We start from the raw sequence: 22,052 nt of genomic DNA on the forward strand, positions 1-22,052 counted from the left end.
TTCCGGGGATTATCTATTGTGTATTTCATTTTCATAGTGCTTCTGAATTATTCTTTCTTTGATGCTGAGTGTTTGTGGATAAATTGGGATTGTATGTCTCCTACATCCGCTTGACTTATCAGTAGCCAATCACACCCTCATGGCCTAGTGTAACTTGGTCTCTATCAAAGTGAGCTCAAGTGTGTTGTTATGAATGGAACCCGAATTGGGAGTAGAATGGTCTTTTGGTTCCCTTTTGGTTTATCACCAACTTTGTTTTTTGGGCGATGAATGCCCACATGGGGAAAAAAAATAGCAGATTTCTTATTGTGAAGGTTTTTTTTTTTTTTTTTTTTGCCAAATGATGTACTGTAGCAGTTCATTTATTCTCTGTACTCTTATGTGAAACTTTACATGATATCTTGCATGAGCAATAATTGCTCTGATTTTCCTTTCTAATTTGGGTGTCGGTGTGTCACACTGTCACCCCCATGGTATTCAATCTATTTGCAAGTTATGTTGTTTCTTTGTCAAAATATCTTATTAATTTTATGTATTATTTCAATCTTTTGCTTTTGAAAGAAAATAATAGCAGAATAGTACTCAAATTGTATGTACGTGTTTCATCTTTTGATATTAGAACATTGTATGTACATTTTTCATTGTAATTGCTCTAAAATTATTAAAAGCAATTGGGCATACTTGATAGATTGAACACTTTTACTTGTACTATTAGGAGGATCACAAAGGTCTCTGAAATGGCTTTTTTATTTTATTTATTTATTTATTTTAATTTTTTTTTTGTATTTGCAGAGCATCTTCTTTTTTCTATTAACGCTTGGACTTGAAGCTCTACCTCTTCGCAAAATAACACCCATTACAATTAATTTGTGCTGGAGTAGAATTAAGAGTTTGTGCTGTGTGAACAGTCCGAGCACCAACAATATATTAGAACCTCTATTGGGTTCATCTTCTGATGCTGTGACTCTTGACCTTGATGAGGATATTGATGTAAAAGCAGAAAGAAATAGGGTGGTTTCTGGTGCTGCTGATAGAGCTATTATATACTTGCGTAACCTGTGCAAGGTATGCCTTTTGCTGTTTTAGTTTTGTTGTTTTATCTTGCTGTTCGCAGATGATATCGTTTTGGTGGATGAGACTAAGGATGGGGTTAATGTCAAGTTGGAGCAATGGAGGCAAAGGTTGGAATCTAGAGGGTTTAAGCTAAGTCGGAGTAAGACTGAATATTTGGTATGTCGTTTTGGCACTCAGAGGGGGACAAGCAATGAAGTGGTGAGTTTGGATGGAAAGGATTTGACCATGAGTGAATGTTTTAAGTACCTAGGGTCGATCATCCAGAAGAATGGTGACATTGATCAAGACGTGACCCACAGGATTAAGTCAGGGTGGCTTAAATGGAGAGCGGCCACGGGAGTGTTATGCGACCGCAGCATTCCCTTAAAGTTGAAGGGAAAATTCTACAGGACTGCCATAAGACCAGTGTTGCTCTATGGTATAGAATGTTGGGCTTCTAAGAAAGAGCATATTAAAAAGATGGAGGTTACGGAAATGCGCATGTTAAGGTGGATGTGTGGAAACACTTTAAGAGATAGAATCAGAAATGAGGTTATTCGCAAGAAAGTAGGTGTGGCGGGCATTGTAGATAAATTAAGGGAAAATCGTTTGCGTTGGTTTGGACATGTAAGACGGAGACCCGAGGGTGCACCGGTGCGAAGAGTGGAAGAGTGGGACCATGGAGGGATTAAACGAGGAAGAGGGAGACCAAAGATGACTTGGTTGGAAGGAGTGAGGAAGGATATGAAGTGCATGGATTTACGTGAGGATGAAGTTTTGGATCGTAAGGGATGGAGGAGAAAGATTTATGTTGATGACTACACGGAATAATCAAATTTGGTTCATGTTAGCCGACCCCACTTTTGGGATTAAGGCTTTGATTGATTGATTGATATATAGTATTGACATGAATCAGTGAAATTTTTAGGTTTACCCCGGTGGAAAAGTTCAAAGCCCAAAAGTCGCAGTTCATTCATTAACTTTTGCTGTCCATGAAGGAGAATGTTTTGGCTTTCTGGGGACAAATGGAGCGGGAAAGACGACCACATTGTCAATGTTATCTGGTATAGTATCAAAAATTTGAAGTAGATATATTGGCAATGCCCCCACTACCTTTATTCATAAAGATTCTTGATATTTTTTTTAATTCATTGTAAATCACTAGTTGTGTGGTTCCTGAGAAAACATTTGCATTCTTTTTTAACCTCAAGTGCAACAGGGATTGTCATAAAAGTGTTATGCTGCATTATGCTTTACGTCACAACAATATTTCTTTCCTGGCCCTTTAAGCCCACAAAACTAACTCTGGGTAGCAATGGGTAATGTATTGATTGATGTAATAGTAAAACAGTACTAGGCAAATCATGTGAAGTATTCAGTTTCAATTTTATGTTCCAAATTGATGACTTGTTGTCAGTTATGCGAGCAAAAACATTTCGTTTTTGTTTGTGTGGGAGAGAATGGAATTTCCTTATCCGAGTGGGACATTGAAATCATTGAAATTAAGGAGTAAGAGGGTGAATTTCTTAAGGGAAATCATGGGGATAGTTTGTTTGGGAACCTTAGTAATGTGAATAACCATGGAAAATTAAAGTTGTGAAATCATATTGGAAAGTGTTACGTAGATTCGCTTAGTTTTCTATTGTTTGGTTCCTAATTGTTCTTCTCTTTATTTGTTATTACTGATATTTTCTTAGTTTTCTATTGGTACCTAATTGTTCTTCTATATTTGTGAGTACAGTAGATGCTACAGATTACTGTGTATGTTAAAATTTGCCATATAGTTAACATTTATGAAATTTTCTCTGGCTTTCTACGTTTCTTTTACAAAGGTGTTTTTTTTTTTTTTTTTTCCCCCCTTCTGTATAAGACCAGATTACCTTACGTGGAAGTTGATATTATCTGAGTACTTAACTTAAATTATACTTGGAGCATTTTGAAGTAAGGTCATTTCAACAGATTATGATTTTTGAGCATACTTGATTGATAATCTATTCTAACCTTCATATGCAGGCGAAGAATTCCCTTCAGAGGGAACTGCTTTTATATTTGGAAAAGATATACGCTCGGATCCCAAGGCTGCTCGTCAGCATGTGTGTCTTTCTTTCTTTCTCGCAATTAATCACCTACTCACATGTTTACCTACTGAATAGTAATTTGTTGTTTTACAGATAGGTTACTGCCCCCAGTTTGATGCTTTGTTAGAACATTTGACAGTTTGGGAACATCTTGAACTGTATGCAAGGATTAAAAGAGTATCAGACGATCGGATTGAAGAGGTATGAAACTATGAAATGCTGTGGAGCAAATTCTATCCGTTGTTTATGGTATATATGTTAAATATTCTATCTGCACGCATTAAGATTCTCATTCTTGCTTCCTATTGTGCCCTTACTAAGCATCTCAATTGTTCCATTATGTGTACAAAATGCTTAACATTACTTTATTTTCAGATCCACAATTTTATCATTTTGGAATGGCTCAACAGCTTAGTATCTTGGATAATTGAGTACAGTTCAGTATAAGTTGACTCTAGGTGTTTCTTGTCTTGGCTCTGAAAAAGTGTCCTTTTGATCATCATTCATGACCAGCTTACATTGTTATTTTCTGTTGTTTTATATGTCTTATTTTTAGGCTGTATCACTATAGATCTGTTTAATTATTAATTGATTCTTTAAGCTAATCAAATATTTTATAGGTAGTTATGGAGAAAATAGTTGAATTTGACTTGTTGAAGCACGCCAATAAACCGTCTTTTTCCCTTAGCGGGGGTAACAAGCGCAAGTTATCTGTGGCAATTGCAATGATTGGAGATCCTTCCATAGTCATACTTGATGAGCCATCTACAGGTAAATTAAATTGATAAAGCATCATTCTTTCTGATAATTCTCCAAATTCTTCTGTGGAAATGTTTTCATTTTGTGACTTCCATGATCTTGCTATTGATCTCGGCAAATGACTGATAATAAATTTTGAGCTAGGTATGAGAGTAAGTGAATTAACATTTTTATGCCAGATTCATTTTGCCTTCTGCCATTTTTATTTTTTTTTCTGTTGTCTAGACTGGATGGTGAACGAAACCAACCCTCAACCCTCGTTTAGACAGTTATAATTTTTTTTTGATATTCTTCAAAACAATTATGTCTTAATCTTAATCGAATGATCTTTTGAGAATTATAATGTGTTATGAACTCTCAATTGGTATTGCTCTTAGGTAATGGTGTGCAGACTTGATGGTCTTGATCTGATTCTCTCCACCCCACCCCAACCCCCCCCCCCCCCCCCCCCCTCTTCACCTGGCCACTCCCCTCTTTCGAAATATGTTGAGGCTCAACTAAAGATGAATTTATTCTGTGTAATTAATTATCCCTGTAGGCATGGATCCTATAGCTAAAAGATTCATGTGGGATGTTATTTCCCACCTATCTACAAGACGAGGGAAAACAGCAGTTATACTCACTACACACAGCATGAATGAAGCCCAGGCACTGTGCACCAGGATGGGAATAATGGTAAGAAGAATATTATTCATTGTCTTTTTTAAGCTCCACTTTTAATTTGCAGCTTTTAGTGACCATATTATTTAATTATTGTGATTTTAAGGTTGGGGGACGTTTAAGATGTATTGGAAGTCCACAGCATTTGAAGACACGATTTGGAAATCATCTTGAGCTGGAGGTACTAATCATATTTTCAACTCTAATCCCTCTGGAAGGAAAATTGTATATTGCACAAGAAAGTAGAAAAGAGACAACATGTGAGTAATTGAAGATATCTTACAACTTTACCTCTGTTTTTCAGATAAAACCAACGGAAGTAAAGTCTGAGCAACTGGAAGCTCTATCGTTAATGATTCAAGAGAAGCTTGCTGAAGTTCCATCTCATCCTAAAAGCTTACTAGGAGACTTGGAGACTTGCATTGGGACTGCTGATGATATCACAGCTGACAGTATACCAGTAGCTGAAATCAGCTTGTCAAGAGACTTGATAGTGATGATAGCTCGATGTCTTGGCAATGAAGAACGAGTAGCTACTCTAATAAATTCAAGTATGGCATCTGATAAGATGTTAAGCGAACAGTTATCAGATCAACTGATCCGTGATGGTATGGCCTCTTCCCTCAATCTCTGCTTTTTCTTACTGTATATGTAGCTGCTTATGGTTTTTCTTTTCATTAAAAGTGATTGGATCATATATTTATGGTTGAAGCTTGCATGTTGAATAGTATGATTACCTGCTAATTTCATGTCTTGGTTTAAAATGTGGATTTGTAATTTTAATTTCAATATATTTATAATTGAGATATAATCTGGATTATGAAGGGGCAACAGTGTATGCACTTGGTCCGGAAGCTTAGCAATAATTGCAGAAATTAAGTGAGAAAATGAAGTGGATTTTCTTTTTCAGACAAATTTTCAGTGTTTTTCGTGCATGTGTCCTGCTAACTTCTTTGCCAACTAATTGATATTTGTAGATGGTCTGCATTATGAATTGATATTAGTGATGAAATTCATTGCCTTTTAAATCAAGGTAATGAGAACTTGGTGCCTTGGTTGCACAATGTTATAATACCCATGATTGATGGACTAAAGAGAATCAATAATCCTTTTTATATTTTTGATTTAATGGTCATTCAAGAGGAAGAGTATGGGTTCATCGTCTAATATACATATTCTAATGTTTGATTTCACTGCATTGTGGATTAGGTACATTATTTAGTTAAGATAGCTGATTACTTACAGTTGTGAATTTTTCAAACTACCAAAGAGCAGAAAGCATATACAGTTCACTATTTGATTTAGGGGTTGCAAACCCTGACTTCCCATGCAATTTTGAGGGGCTCCGTGCCCTTACTACTGAGTTATTATTTCGTCATGCAGGCCTCCAACAAGAGGCCCATTGTGCCAAAAGTGGCGCTCTTACTTTCTGTCCTAGTCCTCCATCCCTTTACCACCGAGATATGAAAGGAAATCGTATCAAACGTTCGAACTAGGGCCAAATCAAAATACCCAAACCATGGTTTTAGAATATTTGTAATTCAATTTTGGATTTGTTTCTCAACTAGAAAATATCGCCAGCCCTATATGGATTGTGTGGGGCATTGCGATCAGATATTTTGGTGGACTTAACAAGCTTACTTGATTTCCCAACTTGCTAGCAGCAAATTTATACGCCCTCCGTCCTCAAATAAAAGTCTCTTTTCACCCAAAAACTATTTGTCCCTGTATAAAAGTTTAATTCACCTTTGCTAATTTTAAATTCACTTTTAAACAACCAAATTCTAGTATCCTCTTCTGTTATTCAATTTTAAATTTTAAATCAACCAAACTCCACTATCGTGTTTGTTATATTCACCTTTAATCAACCAAATTATTTTTTGTTTTCTTATTCACCTTCCTTGAAGCATGTGCAGATGGCAGATGGGACATTTATTTTTTATCTCACAACAAAGAAATTGTCTTCATATTGATAATCGTAGCTTGTCCCCTATGATATTTTATTAAATTAATCAGTTTCACTGCAATTGTCAATGTTATGTAGTATGATAAACTGAAAACCTCCCTAGAATTAATCCACCTAAGACGCTTGCGATATTTGTTAAATTCTTGAGCGCTTTGTCTTGTATGACAAATTCTCATGATATATTGGTGCAAGAACACGATATAAACTAGCTGAGTGGATTTAATGTCAAATTTTACTTCCCAAAGTGAGATTGAACTCATGCAAGCTATTTTACTACCAGTGTAGTAGGGGTGTAGTAGGGCTGTAAGCCTGTAACTATTGTTCTAATTAAGCTATTTTTTTCTCGCTCTGATTCTTTGAAATATTCATGTACTGCTTGTCGAAACTATTTTGAGCTTTCCTTTCATAGAAAGCTATGTTGTGCTTCTAGCTATAAGAATAGAAGTGATGCATTTTTTAACTTGATTATGCTTTTTTGTAGGTGGCATCCCGTTACCGGTTTTCACTGAATGGTGGTTGACAAAGGACAAGTTCAGTGTAATAGAGTCCTTTATTCTATCATCATTTCCTGGTTCTACTTTTCAGGGGTGCAATGGATTGAGTGCTAGATACCAGGTACTGGAAATTTTTGCTGCTTTTCTTCTCTTATCCTTGATAATTTTTTTATTGTTTTTTTCATTTGCTACCTGCCATCCAATGTTTTTGTAATTATAGGGCAAAGAAAGTGGTAAATATTCGTGCAAATATTTTAGTTATAGATTTTGAGATTAGCTTGTGGATGTTGTCACTTAAAATGTCTGGAATAATGATTGGTCTTGTTGGCTTATCTTGATTGGAGTAAAAATACCACTATACCACAGGTGCACTCTGATCTCAAAATACTGTGTGAAGGAAAACTGATCCTATGACTTTTTCTGCTTTGATCAATAAGCCTTTTTGCCTTTCATCCCTTATGTCCAACTTGTCTATCTATTGTATGATTTCAGTGACTTGTGATCCAGTCTGTGCAATTGCCTTATTATATCCCTCATAGTATCCGTATTATAATTCTCTAGCATTATTGCATTAGACATTCAATCCTGTCCCCCCAATTAGTGTTTCTGATATCTGGGTACACCGGCACAGCTTTGCATCATAGGTAATAATCCCTCCCTCCCCTTTTGTTTGGTCAGAGTAAAGTGATTGTCCCCATGGTTATTAATATTATGGGGCAAACTAAAAAGTACAAACTCATAAGGAAATTGGTGCAAACTACGGGATAGAGGGAGTAATCTGCAGCTTAAGGAAATTGGTGCAAACGGGATGGAAGGGGTAAACCTTTGGTCCCAACCAAAAAGGATCTGCGTGTGTACTCAAACCAACATGGATTTGCCACTGTATCTTGCAAATGTACATTTATGTTCAATGGAGTTCTTTTCTGGCCAATTTGAACCATAATTTGACATTTAAATGCCTAGTAGAAAGTCATTGATGTTCATCTGTTTCTTGGTGAGCTGCTTCAAATCAAGTTAGTATGTGATAAACTTTTTCTTTGCAGTTACCATTTGGCGAGGATCTGTCATTGGCAGATGCTTTTGGTCACATCGAACGGAACAGGTAAAGAATTGCTAAATTTATTAATCATCCTGCCTCTCTTTTTTGTTTATAACTTGTATGGAAAATACTCTTGCAGGACTCAAGTTGGTATAGCAGAATATAGCATCAGTCAATCCACTTTGGAGACCATTTTTAATCACTTTGCTGCTAACTCGTGATGATATATGCGAACTTGAATATCTAGGAGGCTTCTGTATCTTGTTGAGGCAAACTTAAGGTTAGTGTCACTGACGTGCCTGCAATAGGTAGAGACCACAATAGTTTGTTCATATTAACCTCATAATTATACAGTGATTGAGCACAAATTTTGATTTTGTTTTATCTTGTATAACCAACATATTGAGTGAATATTTATGTATATTATTAACAAGTTAAATGTGAAACAATCTAATTGAAATCATGATATGTGTTTCACATCTAATTGGTTTCGTAAAGTTGAAGATATCGAATAGCATATATGGCAGTTGAAGCCATGGATGAGCTTGTACAATTGCAGAAGTGCTGTAGAAGTGACGTCGTTTTGGCCACTTTGTTTGCTTGGGTTAACTCTTTCCATCCCCTTGACAAACGCAAAAAATAATTTATGTGGACTAACTTTTTGTTAACCCGAGGGACTAACATTTGAACCCAAGGAACTATATTGTGGGGAATTGTTCGATTTTGATCAGCAATGTGACTTGAGTCCCTAGATAATCAGTGTCCAATATATAAGATTAAGACCCAAATATTGCGTCTCGCTGTCCAATATACGATAAGTAATTTCCTAACCCCGAGATTCCAAATTTTAGACTATTCTGAATTGTTCAACACCTAAGACTCATTGGCTCTATGAGTCTATCACTCATTGCCAATATCATTGTAAAAACCAAAAAAAATCGGGCATAAATTAATGAGTGGAAACAATATCTTGGGGTTTTTTTTTTTTTTTTTGAAGGTATATAGCTTATTTTAAGTTCCAGAATTCCTTAAAAAATACCCATTTGTACATTTTCATAATCTGTCATTGTTTTTACGGGAGTCCTAGGATTGCTGGAAAAAAAAAAAAAAAAAAAAAAAAAAAAAAAAAAAAAAAAAAAACATGGTGTTGGTCGATAGGTATAAATAAGTAAATAACCTTTGATATAGCTTAATATTCCCACTTTTAGCACCTTATTTGCTAACAAAGTATTGTATGCACATTTTCTAAAAAAAAAAAAAATGAAGCAATCTAAGTTTATTAAGTAACCAATTGGTCTTGTATGGACCCAGTCTACAATAAATTATTGTAGACCCAAAATTTGACACTTGCAAATAATATAATCACATTCTGGATGATATAATCACTTTTTTAGATGATATAATTATCTTTTTGTGAGTCATATTTTGATCTCATATTAAACCATTTAATGAGATTATATAATTATCTTTAGGATGATAAAATTTAAAAATCATCTTTTGAATGATGTAATTTACTATTTGATACTTTTTATAATAATAAATTCACTTTTTGAGTGATACATTTACATAATAGTTTCAAGATGATATAATCATTTTTGTAATAATATAATCACATTTCGTATGATATAATCACATTCGTATGGTAAACTAGAAGGTTGGGTCTACAATAAGTTATTGTAGACCGGGTCTATTCCAGTCTTATAGCATTTTCTATTGCAAAAGATGTTTCTTTATGGCTTGTGGCTAGGGTTAGTCACTTAGTCCAAATACATTTTTGGTTCATACAAGCAGAAAATCCATCATTGAAACAGGTGATCTAGATTGAAAAGAAAGAAGGTTTTACAGAAAATTCAACTGAAATATCCGATAGCGTGATTTGATTGTTATTTCACTTATTTACCTTCTCTTGATCACATTCTAAAGTGTGGAACAAGTACCTTTCTATTTATTAGTTCACAATCATATCTTTTAGAGTGAAAGAAAACTAATAAGCCAATATAAAGTTATAAACTATATCATATGTCAACCTTTATTCATAATTTCTAGTTTACTTGTGAACTAGAACAAACATTTATCTACAATTATGTTCCTGAATTCTTCACTAATTAAAGTTCAATAATCATACTTGTAATTAGCTGAACTGTAGTTTTCATCAGGATAAATTTCTAAGACTAAGACAGCTAAATTAAACCAAGTTCTAATAATGGACTTGTATTCATATTTGCAGCCTTTTTACTTGCATGATTGAGATAATAAAAGTCTTGCCGTCTCATAAACTTCTTCTGACCTCTTCCTCTTTCTCTCTTTTTCACTTTGGACTTGTAATCTTACCCCAAACAGCTTTGGCTGTTTTTCATAGTTTTCGTCATCATCATTGTTGCTGTTGCTGCCTTGGCTTTGATCTTCCTTTCGGTTTGTGTAGACCGCGACCAAGTCAAGTAGCTCCTTGCACTTGTTCTTCATGTTTGTGAGCTCTGAGCTTAGCACCCCGTTTTCCTTCTTTAGTCTCTTGTTTTCATCCACTAGAATGTTGAGCTCAGAGGATGATGAAGTTGATGAGGATCTTTGATCTTCATCATGATTATTTGGAGGAGCTTCGGAGTTTGTTGGGTTGGCTGCAACCGTTGGTGGTTGTGGACGGTGTGCCCAGGCTTTCCGACGTCGAATTTGGCCTATCAATTCTTTCTTGCCTCTTTGGAACATGTTGTTGCAGAACTCCCATCTGCTTGTTGCCACTTTCCTAAACCCCTGAGTATGAAAACAGGAAATACATAATATTATTTAAGCTGAGTAAATAAAATAGTGCATGATTAAAGAGAAAATAGGGCATATATTGAAGAAATAATTGAGGGCAATAAATAAAACGATTATTTTATTGGTCCCTACAAATAACCCAATATTAGTACCATAAGAGAGGATACAAGAGAGATAAGCTCACAAACCAAAGCCCATAACGAGGTTTCATTTTAAAATTAATTGATAATAGGAGTAATAAACTGCTTGGATTATAAATTAGGATGCATGGACACTTCATCCAACTGTCCGTGTCAGACACCGACACTTGTGGGACACGCAATGATACGTCTCGAATCGTACCTTATTATGATATGGGTTGTTAAACTTTTTAAAATGAGAAAATTTAAGTAAATTAAGATTTGTAAGGTAATTATTAAATAATAGGAGTGCCTTCATATAAATCACATTGTTAATATGATATATGATCTAATAAGCAAACGAAATGACAAATATATGGTCAAATTCTTTTTAAAAATATATTATATGAATTTTAACATTTCGTACCCGTGTCTCTTATTTTGAGATAATCGTTTTCTCGTATCTGTTTCATATTCGTATCCGTGTCAGTAGCCGTAGTTGTGCAACTTAGATTATAAATTGAAAGCTCTTTGCTTTCTTTTTCAATGTAGGACAAATTCTACTCACACTTATACCTAACATAATGTATAATGTATCAATAAGGAGAAAGCTACATATGTATGCTACACGATCAAGTGTTATCAAATATAGACAATATAAGTATTGAATCTCAAACCATAAAATTGACGACTTGACGTATTACACCACCTACTGCATAATTTGATCAATAGAAGGGCAGCCCATGGATTTAAAACTAAAATAAATAAAGTTTTCAACTTTATTCTTTTCTATACATTTTTCCAAAGATGTTACCAATTCCGCAATTTAAAAAATTGACACCTTATTAAGAAAATAAGGAAAGAAAACGTGTAGAATACAAAACCTACCAACCCCCTCTTTTTTTTTTTTTCCTATTTTCTTCGTCAAATTTTCCCTTTATTGTTTTCCTCTAAAAAAATGACTATTAGAATAAGACGAATGTTCAGGTGACATTTAATGCTGCAAAAAGAGGGAAAAAAAAAAAAAAAAAAAAAAAAAAAGTCAAGTGGCTATTCCACATTATCCAGCTTAATCTAGAACAAAGCTAAAAAAGAGATGATTGATACTTCCAATTTCCAAATTTCTCGTTGAGAGTTTGACTCATCTAGCCCCATCATATTCACAGTATTTGACCATTTACTTTGTAAGCAAATAGTACAAAACTAGTACTTTACACATATCAAATGGATATTACTATTCGTATCCGGTATCCCTGTTAATTTAGTTGCACGTACTTCTATGTGTACTTGAATGTAGGGGTGAGCACAACCGGGTACCCGGTTGATTTTGACGGACCCGGTATTGGAACTGGTTGTACCGGGTCCTGGATACTTGGAACTGGTCTTGGAACCGGTTATACCGGGTCCTCAAATTTTGGACCCGGTATTGGAACCGGTGGGTACCAGTTCCAAATCCGGGTACCCGGTTTCTATTTTCCTTATTTTACTTGCTATTTTTACTGATTTTTTTTTTTTTTTTTTTTTGCAAGCTATTTTTATTGAAATTTTAACCTGCTTCTTGTAACCTACTACCTACCTGCTTCCTGTAATCTCTGAACTTAGAAAAAAAAAACATTGAAAAATGTTTACATAATTAAAAATGTCTTGATAATAAGTTCCACAAAGTCCATACAAACTTCATCAAAATGACAAGTTTACAAAATGACATAAAGTCCATAAAATCATAAAACATCCTACTTTATTACAAGGTAAAATCTCTTGATTCCAAGCATGAAGCACACTTCACAAATAACCTGTAAAAAAAAAGCACATTTATTAAAATCATAAGAGTATATATATATATATATATATATATATATATATATATATATATATATATATATATATATATATATATATATACATATATACATATATATAAATTATATATATATTAAATCACAACCAAAATTAGAGAAAATTGCTATACAAACTTGCAGTAATAAAAAAATAGCACAATATCACTTCTTCATTTTTAGAGTATCAATTCTCTAAGCACGCCAAACTTGCAGTAAAATGAATGCATCCCATTTTCAACTATCAGATTTAAACCCTCCTAGTTCTTCATAATTCAACATCAAAAAGAAAAATATTATTAGAGCATAATCAAGCATTGACCCACTTGATCAAATACTACAATTAACGACTAAAGCTACGCAATTTAGCATAATGCTGTAAGTTCATCAATTGGGTTCAATGAATAATCAACATCCCAGATAAAATTCATCAATTTGACCAATTGAATACTCCCAAATTCTGTTAAAAACAAACAAATTTTACAAAATTCAGCAAAAATAACACGAATTAAATAAACCCCACATATAAATTTGAACTCAACACAATTGAAAGAAAATACCAGAACTTCACAAACCCAGAAAATTACCCAAACATGCGAAGCTAATCCAAAAAAATAGCACAACTAATACAAATTTCATAAACATGAGAAACTAACTAAAATTATCATAAACATGCAAAACTAATACAAATTTCAGAAAATTTACGGTATATAAAATTATAAATTACTAAAATAAGTTAAAATTTTTAGTAAAATTATAAAAAGAGCTTGAAAGGAGAAGAACCTTTAACAATATGAGCAACAACACAGTCACGGTGAGAGCTTCAATGGAGAATCCGAGTGGTGAAGCTTGAACGGAGCCGCCGTGCTGATGGAGTGGTGAAGCTTGAACGGAGCCGCCGTGCTGATGGAGCACTGAGCAGTGAAGGGGACAAGGGGTGAGACCATGAGAATGTGAGATCTGAAAGAGTGATGGAGGCTGTGAGATTTTAGGGTTAGTGTTGAGAAAAGATATATGAGTACATTAATATGTTGGGCTTACACAAATTTGGGCTGTAAAAAAAAAATCCAAGCATTCGAATTTTCGAAATAGCATATTTTGCACTAAAAAATCCAATTCCAAGACCGGGTACCCGGTAATGGAACTGGTATAACCGGGTACCCAGTGGGTACCGGGTCCAAAATTATAGGACCCGGAATTGGAACCGGATATAACCGGGTCCTATATTTTGGACCCAGAATTGGAACCGGTATAACCGGGTCCGGGTCCAGACCCACCGGGTCCTAACCGGTTCCAATTCCAACACCGGGTACCCACAGTTTTTGCTCACCCCTACTTGAATGTATATAAGATTTTTTTTTTATCAATTTTGTTTATATATCAAGAGTGTAATTTTTAGAACTTAGATAGAAAGTTAATTATCTTGTGATCTTAAAATAAAGAGTTTGGTCCTTAAGAGTCATGGTTTATGAGATGAAGATTTTTCTTATACCTTTTATCTGGGTCTATAAGGGCATGTTCTCTTCAAATTATTTTCAGTTCAGTTCAATTCTTGATTTCCTTCTCACATAAAATATTCAGTTTAGTTCAGCTTAGTTAAGTCAATCAGAACAGGCCCTAAATCTCGGAATTTAGCATATAAAAGGTTTTTTTTTATCGAAAACATAGCAAATAAGTGTTAAGTCATAGCATTTAATTGATGAAATTTTTTATTACTTGAAACTTTCATTATTTGACTTGGATTAATTAAGCTCATTATTTTATCATTGGAATAACTAAATGCTTATTGTTAATTATCCATATTTATCTTATCAATAATGTTAATGATATGTAGGACTAATGAGGGTCCTTCAACTTCTCTTTATTCAACCTATATTAAATTTCACTAAAATCATTTAAATTACCAAAAATAAAAAAGAATTCACTTAATCCATCCTATAAAGGAGAGATGCATGTATGTCTACAAATTTGCAATTACTCTGTATTATTTGTATATTAATTACAATCATTAAAATATGGAAAGAAAATTAATACAGAGTAAAATAGTTTATGAACAATTTTGAAAAGGGGTATGGATTTTATAATTACCACTCATAATCAATTTTATTTTGAGCAAAGTGTTACGGAGTACATTTTTTTTGAGCAAAGTGTTACATAATAGTTACAACATTAGATAAACCATTACTATAATACTTGTATTATAGGAAATATTAATAATAAGATTTAAATGTAATTTTGTCCAGTAAGGTATCATTAGGTAACCATTTAATTATATTTTACATTTGTTCGATTCAAGATTACGACTTATAAATCATTATGTATTACTCCGTACTATAGCATGACGAACTTTACTCATCATAGTCTCAATATCCTAAAATAGTACATGTGACTGCTTACTAAACTTTTCAAAACAAATGAAATACAAAATATTTACATTGTTGTTTACCTAAAGTAAATCTATAAAATTGTAATTACCCAAGTAAACGTAACTTGAAGGATTAATTAACTTATATCTTTGTTACAAACAGACAAATACCAACTACAATCATAATCAACTTGTTGACAATAGCTTTTAACCTTTAATCCTTTTCCCATTTGTTAATCATGATTAAATAAACTTGGCAAACCCGCAACAACAAACAACAACATTAAGATCAACATAATCATAATTAAAGATCAAAATGATGTTCCTAATTTTGATTAATTTTTCTAATTATTAAATTTATGCTTATATACCTTTAAAAATAGACTAGACATTTTTTAATAAATATTTACTACATTATATGACTAGTCAATTTTAAAATGTTACAAAATTGCTCAAAGTGTACATAAAATTATGTTTTAAAATTAACCATTTAAGTTGACTATAACAATAGTAGTTTAGCAAAACTTACGTAAGTATTGAGTTGTCTAACAAAGCTAGAGAAGTTGCAATGCTTGAAGAAAGTAGGGAGTAAGTCCCGGGCAAACTCGGCCGGCTGCCACACCACGAAGGCGGTACCGCCTTCGTTCCACGATACAACGGTGTCGGTCTCGGGATCATCCACAAGCATGTATGTCTTCAACAAAAAGGGTGGTGGATTTGATTTCCTTATTATTCCATACTCAAACAACCCCTTCTCACAAACACCTTCCATTAAAATCTTTTTTTTTTTTTTTTTTTTTAATGTTTTTGTGCTTTACAAAAAACTACTAATTTTCTTAACCCTTTTTTATGTTATAAAAGAAAGGAATAAAAATCTTAGAAATTTGTTAAAAATAAAAACGAAAGGAAGAAGAAAAAAAATATGATTAAAAAGAAGAATAAAAAAGGGTTGAGAAAAGAAGAAGGGCAGTTAAGAACTCCCAACCCCAGCAGTAGAAACCCAAGACGACACCACAGTTCATGAGATTTGCAAGGAAGCTTTTCTTAGATGATGTTTTTCTTTAATTTCTTCCCCTTGTTATATTTCTCTCTCTAAATTTTGTATTTATTTATTTGATTTTCTCTCTCTACATTTCTGAGTTTGGAAGAATTATGTAATATGAAGTTGTTGAAACGTATGTTCAATGTTGGACCGTCTTTATATAGTCCGTACTAACTAGAAACAACAGTTAGTTTCATGCTTTTCATATTAGGTACACGTATATATTTTGTTTTTTTTTTTTTTTTCTTTTTCTTGTATAAAGTCCTTGTTTCTTTGTTGAAATTAGGATCTGTTTCGATTTACTGAACTGAACTGATTGGGGCTAAATCAAACTAAATAGAGCTGAAATAAATTGTCTATAAGATAAGAAAATTAGAAACTGAACTTATTGGAGCGGAACTGAACTGAAATTAAGATGAATAGAACAAGCCCTTAGTACCCCTTTCATTTTTTTTTAATTTTACAATTTTGATTTTTGCATTATTTAGACTACCTCCGTTACAGGTTACGTGCAACGATTAGACATTTTCCCCCTCTACTTTATGTCAAATCGTTGCACATAACCTTTAACGACGGAGGTAGTATAATCTATTTTAATTGATATATGTAATTTATACTATACATAAGAAAGAGATGTATGTATTTTGGTGTTTAGAGATGTATGTATGTTGTCGTGTCAATATTTCGCTCGTTGAAATCACTCAATGTATCAAAATGATCTATGTAAAATTGATTTCCATTATTTCTGAAAGAGTTTGTACTAAAATGCTTCGTAATATCTTGAGTGATATCGTGGACATCTTTTATATTTGGTAAACTGTAATATTATTGACAAAAAAATTATGACCAAATTAATCCATATTAAATTGGTACGGAGAACAAACTCTATTCCCTGTAATCCATGTAGATTTGTAAAAAGTTGACTCGAGCCGAAATATCGATTCAAATCCGATTATTAACCGGACCATTTGAACCCGAAAAAATGGTGACCCAAATCCGACCTGACCCGACCTGAAACAAACTCTAGACCCGACTTGACCCGAATATGTGAGACCCGAACCCGAACATCAAATGACCTAGAGATGACCCGACCCGAATGTAACCCGTAAATTATTGACCTGAACCAAACCCGATATTTTAACCCGTCAAAACCCGAATTTAACCTGACTTGTTACTAACCTGACCCGAATTCAACCCTACCCGTTCCTAACCCGCCCAAATTCAACCCACCCTTTTACAAACCTGACCCGAAATCAACCCGACTTGTTATTAACCTGACCCAAATTCAACTCGACTTGTTATTGACCTGAACCGAATTTTACCAGACCTATTACTAACCCGACAAAAAAATTCAACCCGATTTGTTACTGACCCGACTTGATCGAAATCAACACGACTTGTTATTGATCAGACCTAAATTCAAACCAAATGGTTCCTGACCCGATTTCAAATCACCTTAAATGCAATTTAGACCACCTTATTATTGTTGATCAAAGCATTTTGTCTAAGGAGACCAAGTCGGTCCAGGCCAGCAAAAGAAAGGAGCATCATCCTCAAATTTAAGAATTAAATGTAGTATATATTTGTTGTATGGTCAAAGGAGATAATTATCTTCCTAAATTATAGACTATAGTTCCCTAATATATTTCCATATATATTATAGTCAAAGGAAATAATTAGCTTGATAAAAATGATAATTATCTATTTATAGTTAGTTGAACCCGAATATGACCTGACTTGGAAATTACCCGACCTGATTGTAACCTGCAAATTATTGACTTGAACATAACCCGACTTAAATCCGAGAATGACCCAACTTGGAAATGACCCAACCTGATTATAACCTGCAAATTATTGACTTGAACCGAACCCGACTTGAACTCGAGACTGACCCAACTTGAAATGACCTGACCTAATTATAACCCGCAAATTATTTACTTGAACTGAATACGACTCAAACCCGAGAATGACCCGACCTGATTCTAACCCGCAAATTATTGACTTGAACCGAACCCGACTCGAACCCGAAAATTACCCTAACCCATTTTAACCCGTGAAAACCCGAATTAAACCCGACCTATTGTTCACCCGAACCGAATGTAACCCAATATGTTATTAATCTGACCTAAACCCGATCCTAACCCGATAAGAAGTATGACCCGACGTAACCCGACTCAAGCATGACCCAACCCAAACCCGACCCGCATAGGTTATGGAATTAATCTGAATTGACCTGACCCGAGATGACTCAATCCACTCTTATCGACCTAAACCCGACCCGTTTACCCGAATTGACAGCTCTACCCGAAACCTCCAAAATTTAAAAAAAGCGTGATATTAGCTTCCATTTTGGAATTTTTTGACTTATTTTCACCCCAAAATAAAAATTGCCGAATTGTTTACCATGGTCCCTAATACCCCCGGTAGTCCAATTGGCAAGGTGAACCATCCAATTTGCCTTTAAACGACCAAACTACCCGTTTACAACTTGCACCGATTTCATTAACTCAAGCCTACCACGAACATTTATGACAACATATAATGATCATATATGGTTCTAAACGGCATTATATGACCCCAAGATGTATCCCCTAAAATCTCAATACTTTTCGACACCTGGCCCGAAACAATCGAAATTTCTTAAAAAGAGTGGATATTAAGCCTTCAATTTTGGAATTTTTTGACTTTTTTCGCCGAGATATAAAAATTGCCGAAATGTTTACCATGGTCCCTAATACCCTTCTGGAGTCCAATTGGGTGGATGGTGGGTGGAACCATCCAATTTTCCTTTAAACGACCAATTTAACGATTTACAACTTGCACCGATTTCATTAATTCAAGCCTACCACGAACATTTATGACAACAAAAAATGATCATATATGGCTCCAAACGACATTATATGATCCCGATATGTATTCCCTAAAATTTCAAGACTTTTCAAAACCGGACCCGAAGACTCCAAAAATTCTCAAAAAGCGTTGATATAGCCTTGAATTATTTAATTTTTTGAGTTGTTTTCGCCCGTAAATAAAAATTGCCGAAATTTTTACCATGGTCTCTAATACCCTCCGAGAGTCCAATTGAGTGGGTGGAACCATCAAATTTGCCTTTCAACAGCCAATTTACCGGTTTACAACTTCTTCGATTTCATTAAGTCAAACCTACCACGAACATTTATGACAACATATAATGATCATATATGGTTCAAGATGACATTATATGACCCCGATATGTATCCCCTAAAATCTCAAGACTTTTCGGCACCAGGCCCGAAACCTCCAAAATTTCTCAAAAAACGTGGATATTAACCTTCAATTTTGGAAGATTTTGACTTTTTTTTGCCCGTAAATAAAAATTTCAAAAATGTTTACCATGTTCCCTAATAACCTTCGAGAGTCCAATTGGGTGGGTGGAACCATCCAATTTGCCTTTAAACGACCAATTTACCGGTTTACAACTTGCACTGATTTTATTAATTCAAGTTTACCACGAACTTTTATGACAACATATAATGATCATATATGGTTTAAACAGCATTATATGACCCCGAGACATATCCCCTAAAATCTCAAGTCTTTTCGACAATGGTCCTGAAATCTCCAAAATTACTCAAAAAAGTGGATATTAGCCTTTAATTTTGGAATTTTTTGACTTTTTTATTAGCGCGGAAGTAAAAATTGCCAAAATGTTTACCATGGTTTCTAATACCCTCCGGGAGTCCAATTACGTGGGTGGAACAATCCAATTTGCCTTTAAACGGCCAATCTACCGGTTTACAACTTGAAACGATTTCATAAACTCGAGCGTACCACGAACATTTATGACAGCATATAATTATCATATATGGTTCCAAACAACATTATATGACCTCGATATTTATTGCCTTGAATTTTAAGACTTTTCGACACCGAGCCCCGAAACCATCAAAATTTCGCAAAATGAGTGGATTAGTCCTAAATTTTAGATTTTTTTTACTTTTTTAACACGAAAATAAAAACTAGCCAAAATGTTTATCATTTTCCCTAATACACTTCAGGAATTCAATTGGGTGAGTGGAACCATCCAACTTGCCTTTAAACGGTCAATTTACCATTTTACAACTTGCACCGATTTCATTAACTCAAGCCTACCACAAACATTTATGACAACATAATGATCATATATGGTTCCAAACGGCATTATATGACTTCAAGATGTATCCCCAAAAATATCAAGGCTTTTCGACACCAGGCCCCGAAACCTCCAAAGTTTCTGAAAAAACGTGGATATTAGCCTTCAATTTTGGAATTTTTCGATTTTTTTTCGCCCGTAAATAATAATTGCCAAAATGTTTACCATGTTCCCTAATGTCCTCCGAAAGTCCAATTCGGTGGGTGGAATCATCCAATTTGCTTTTAAACGGCCAATTTATCGGTTTACATCTTGCACCGATTTCATTAACTCAAGTTTACCACGAACATTTATGACAACATATAATGATCATTTATGTTTTAAAAAATTATTATATGACCCCGAGATATATCACCTAAAATCTCAAAGTTTTTCGACACTAGGCCTTGAAACCTCAAAAATTTCTTTAAAATTAAAGTGTGGATATTAGTCTTCAATTTTGGAATTTTTTTACTTTATTTCGCCCGAAAAATTAAAATTGCTGAAATATTTACTATAGTCCCAAATACCCTCTGGTAGTCCAATTGGGATGGTGGAACCATCCATTTTGCCTTTAAACAACCAATTTACCGATTTACAAATTACACCGATTTCATTAACTCAAGCCTATCACAAACATTTATGACAACAAATAATTATCAAATATGGTTCTAAACGACATTATATGACCCCAAGATGTATTCCCTAAAATCTCAAGTCTTTTCGACAGCGGGTCACAAAACCTCCAAAATTTCTCAAAAAACGTGGATATTAGCCTTCAATTTTGGAATTTTTTGACTTTTTTCGACCGAAAATAAAATAGCCGAAATGTTTACCATGGTCCTTAATACCCTCCGGGAGTCCAATTGGTCGGGTGGAACTATCCAATTTGCCTTTAAATAATCACCAAATTACCGGCTTACAACTTGCATTGTTTTCATTAACTCAAGCCTACCACGAACATTTATGACAACATATAATGATCATATATGGTTCTAAACGGCATTATATGACCCCGAGATGTATCCCCTAAAATCTCATTGCTTTTTGACACCAAGCCCCGAAACCTTCGAAATGTCTAAAAAACGTGGACAATGCCTTCAATTTTGGAAAATTTTGACTTTATTTCATCCGGATTTAAAATTGCCGAAATGTTTACCATGGTCCCTAATACCCTCCAAGGTCCAATTGGGTGGGTTGAACTATCCAATTTGCCTTTAAACAACCAATTTACCGGTTTACAACTTGCATTGATTTCATTAACTCAAGCCTACCACGAACATTTATGAAAACATAAAATGATTATAAATGGTTCCAAACGACATTATATGACCCCGAGATATATTTCCTAAAATTTTAAGACTTTTCGACACCGGACCTGAAACCTCCAAAATTTCGCAAAATGCGTGGATTTAATTTTGGAATTTTTTGACTTTTTTCATCCTGAAATAAAAATTGCTGAAATGTTTAACATGACCTCTAATACCCTCCGGGAGTGCAATTGGATGGGTGGAACCATTCAATTTGCCTTTAAACTGTAATCCCCCGTATTTTTAAAAATATTTTATAAATGAAAATTTATTTTAATTTATTTATAATATTTATTTGTTATTTTTCATAATTTAATTTCAAAAGTTTCAAATTATAAATCTGGGTCGAAAATTATTTGAACAAATTATTTATGCACCTTTATTCTACAATTTATGTCCAATCACACAAGCCTAACCCATTTGTTTAC

General features: G+C 34.1%; 2 protein-coding genes and 1 long non-coding RNA gene across 4 annotated transcripts in view; 1 reads left to right on the forward strand and 2 right to left on the reverse strand.

Moving 5' to 3' along the window:
* LOC145632256 (ABC transporter A family member 1-like) overlaps positions 1–8,515 on the forward strand; it is a 32,872-nt gene extending 24,357 nt beyond the window's left edge. For both annotated transcript variants that reach the window (XM_081684580.1, XM_081684581.1), the window contains 11 exons: positions 793–1,065; positions 1,982–2,117; positions 3,067–3,146; positions 3,225–3,332; positions 3,752–3,902; positions 4,429–4,565; positions 4,657–4,731; positions 4,855–5,158; positions 6,998–7,131; positions 8,054–8,112; positions 8,189–8,515. In XM_081684580.1, coding sequence (XP_081540706.1) covers positions 793–1,065; positions 1,982–2,117; positions 3,067–3,146; positions 3,225–3,332; positions 3,752–3,902; positions 4,429–4,565; positions 4,657–4,731; positions 4,855–5,158; positions 6,998–7,131; positions 8,054–8,112; positions 8,189–8,270 — 1,539 coding nt within the window. In that variant the 3' untranslated portion in view covers positions 8,271–8,515. The remainder of the gene's footprint in view (positions 1–792; positions 1,066–1,981; positions 2,118–3,066; positions 3,147–3,224; positions 3,333–3,751; positions 3,903–4,428; positions 4,566–4,656; positions 4,732–4,854; positions 5,159–6,997; positions 7,132–8,053; positions 8,113–8,188) is intronic.
* A 1,552-nt stretch (positions 8,516–10,067) lies between these two features.
* On the reverse strand, positions 10,068–16,245 carry LOC145632257 (heat stress transcription factor B-3-like). Its single transcript, XM_081684582.1, has 2 exons — positions 15,652–16,245; positions 10,068–10,797 (listed from the first exon to the last, which is right to left on the reverse strand). Exons 1-2 carry the CDS (start codon positions 15,892–15,894, stop codon positions 10,282–10,284), a joined length of 759 nt encoding a protein of 252 aa, XP_081540708.1. The 5' UTR covers positions 15,895–16,245; the 3' UTR covers positions 10,068–10,281.
* Positions 12,537–13,940, reverse strand: LOC145632258 (uncharacterized). Its single transcript, XR_014112537.1, has 2 exons — positions 13,541–13,940; positions 12,537–12,715 (listed from the first exon to the last, which is right to left on the reverse strand). It is a non-coding gene; the product is annotated as an uncharacterized LOC145632258 (long non-coding RNA).
* Positions 16,246–22,052: the final 5,807 nt, after the last annotated feature.

The sequence above is a fragment of the Chenopodium album genome, chromosome 5 (genome assembly GCF_948465745.1).
Source record: "Chenopodium album chromosome 5, dcCheAlbu1.1, whole genome shotgun sequence".
NCBI lineage: Eukaryota > Viridiplantae > Streptophyta > Magnoliopsida > Caryophyllales > Amaranthaceae > Chenopodium > Chenopodium album.

Coding starts and splice junctions, on each gene's coding strand:
- LOC145632257 (XM_081684582.1), bottom strand. CDS start 15,894: ATGGAAGGTGTTTGTGAGAAGGGGTTGTTTGAGTATGGAATAATAAGG. Junction 10,798..15,651: donor TTAGACAACTCAATACTTAC/GTAAGTTTTGCT, acceptor TTTCATACTCAG/GGGTTTAGGAAAGTGGCAAC.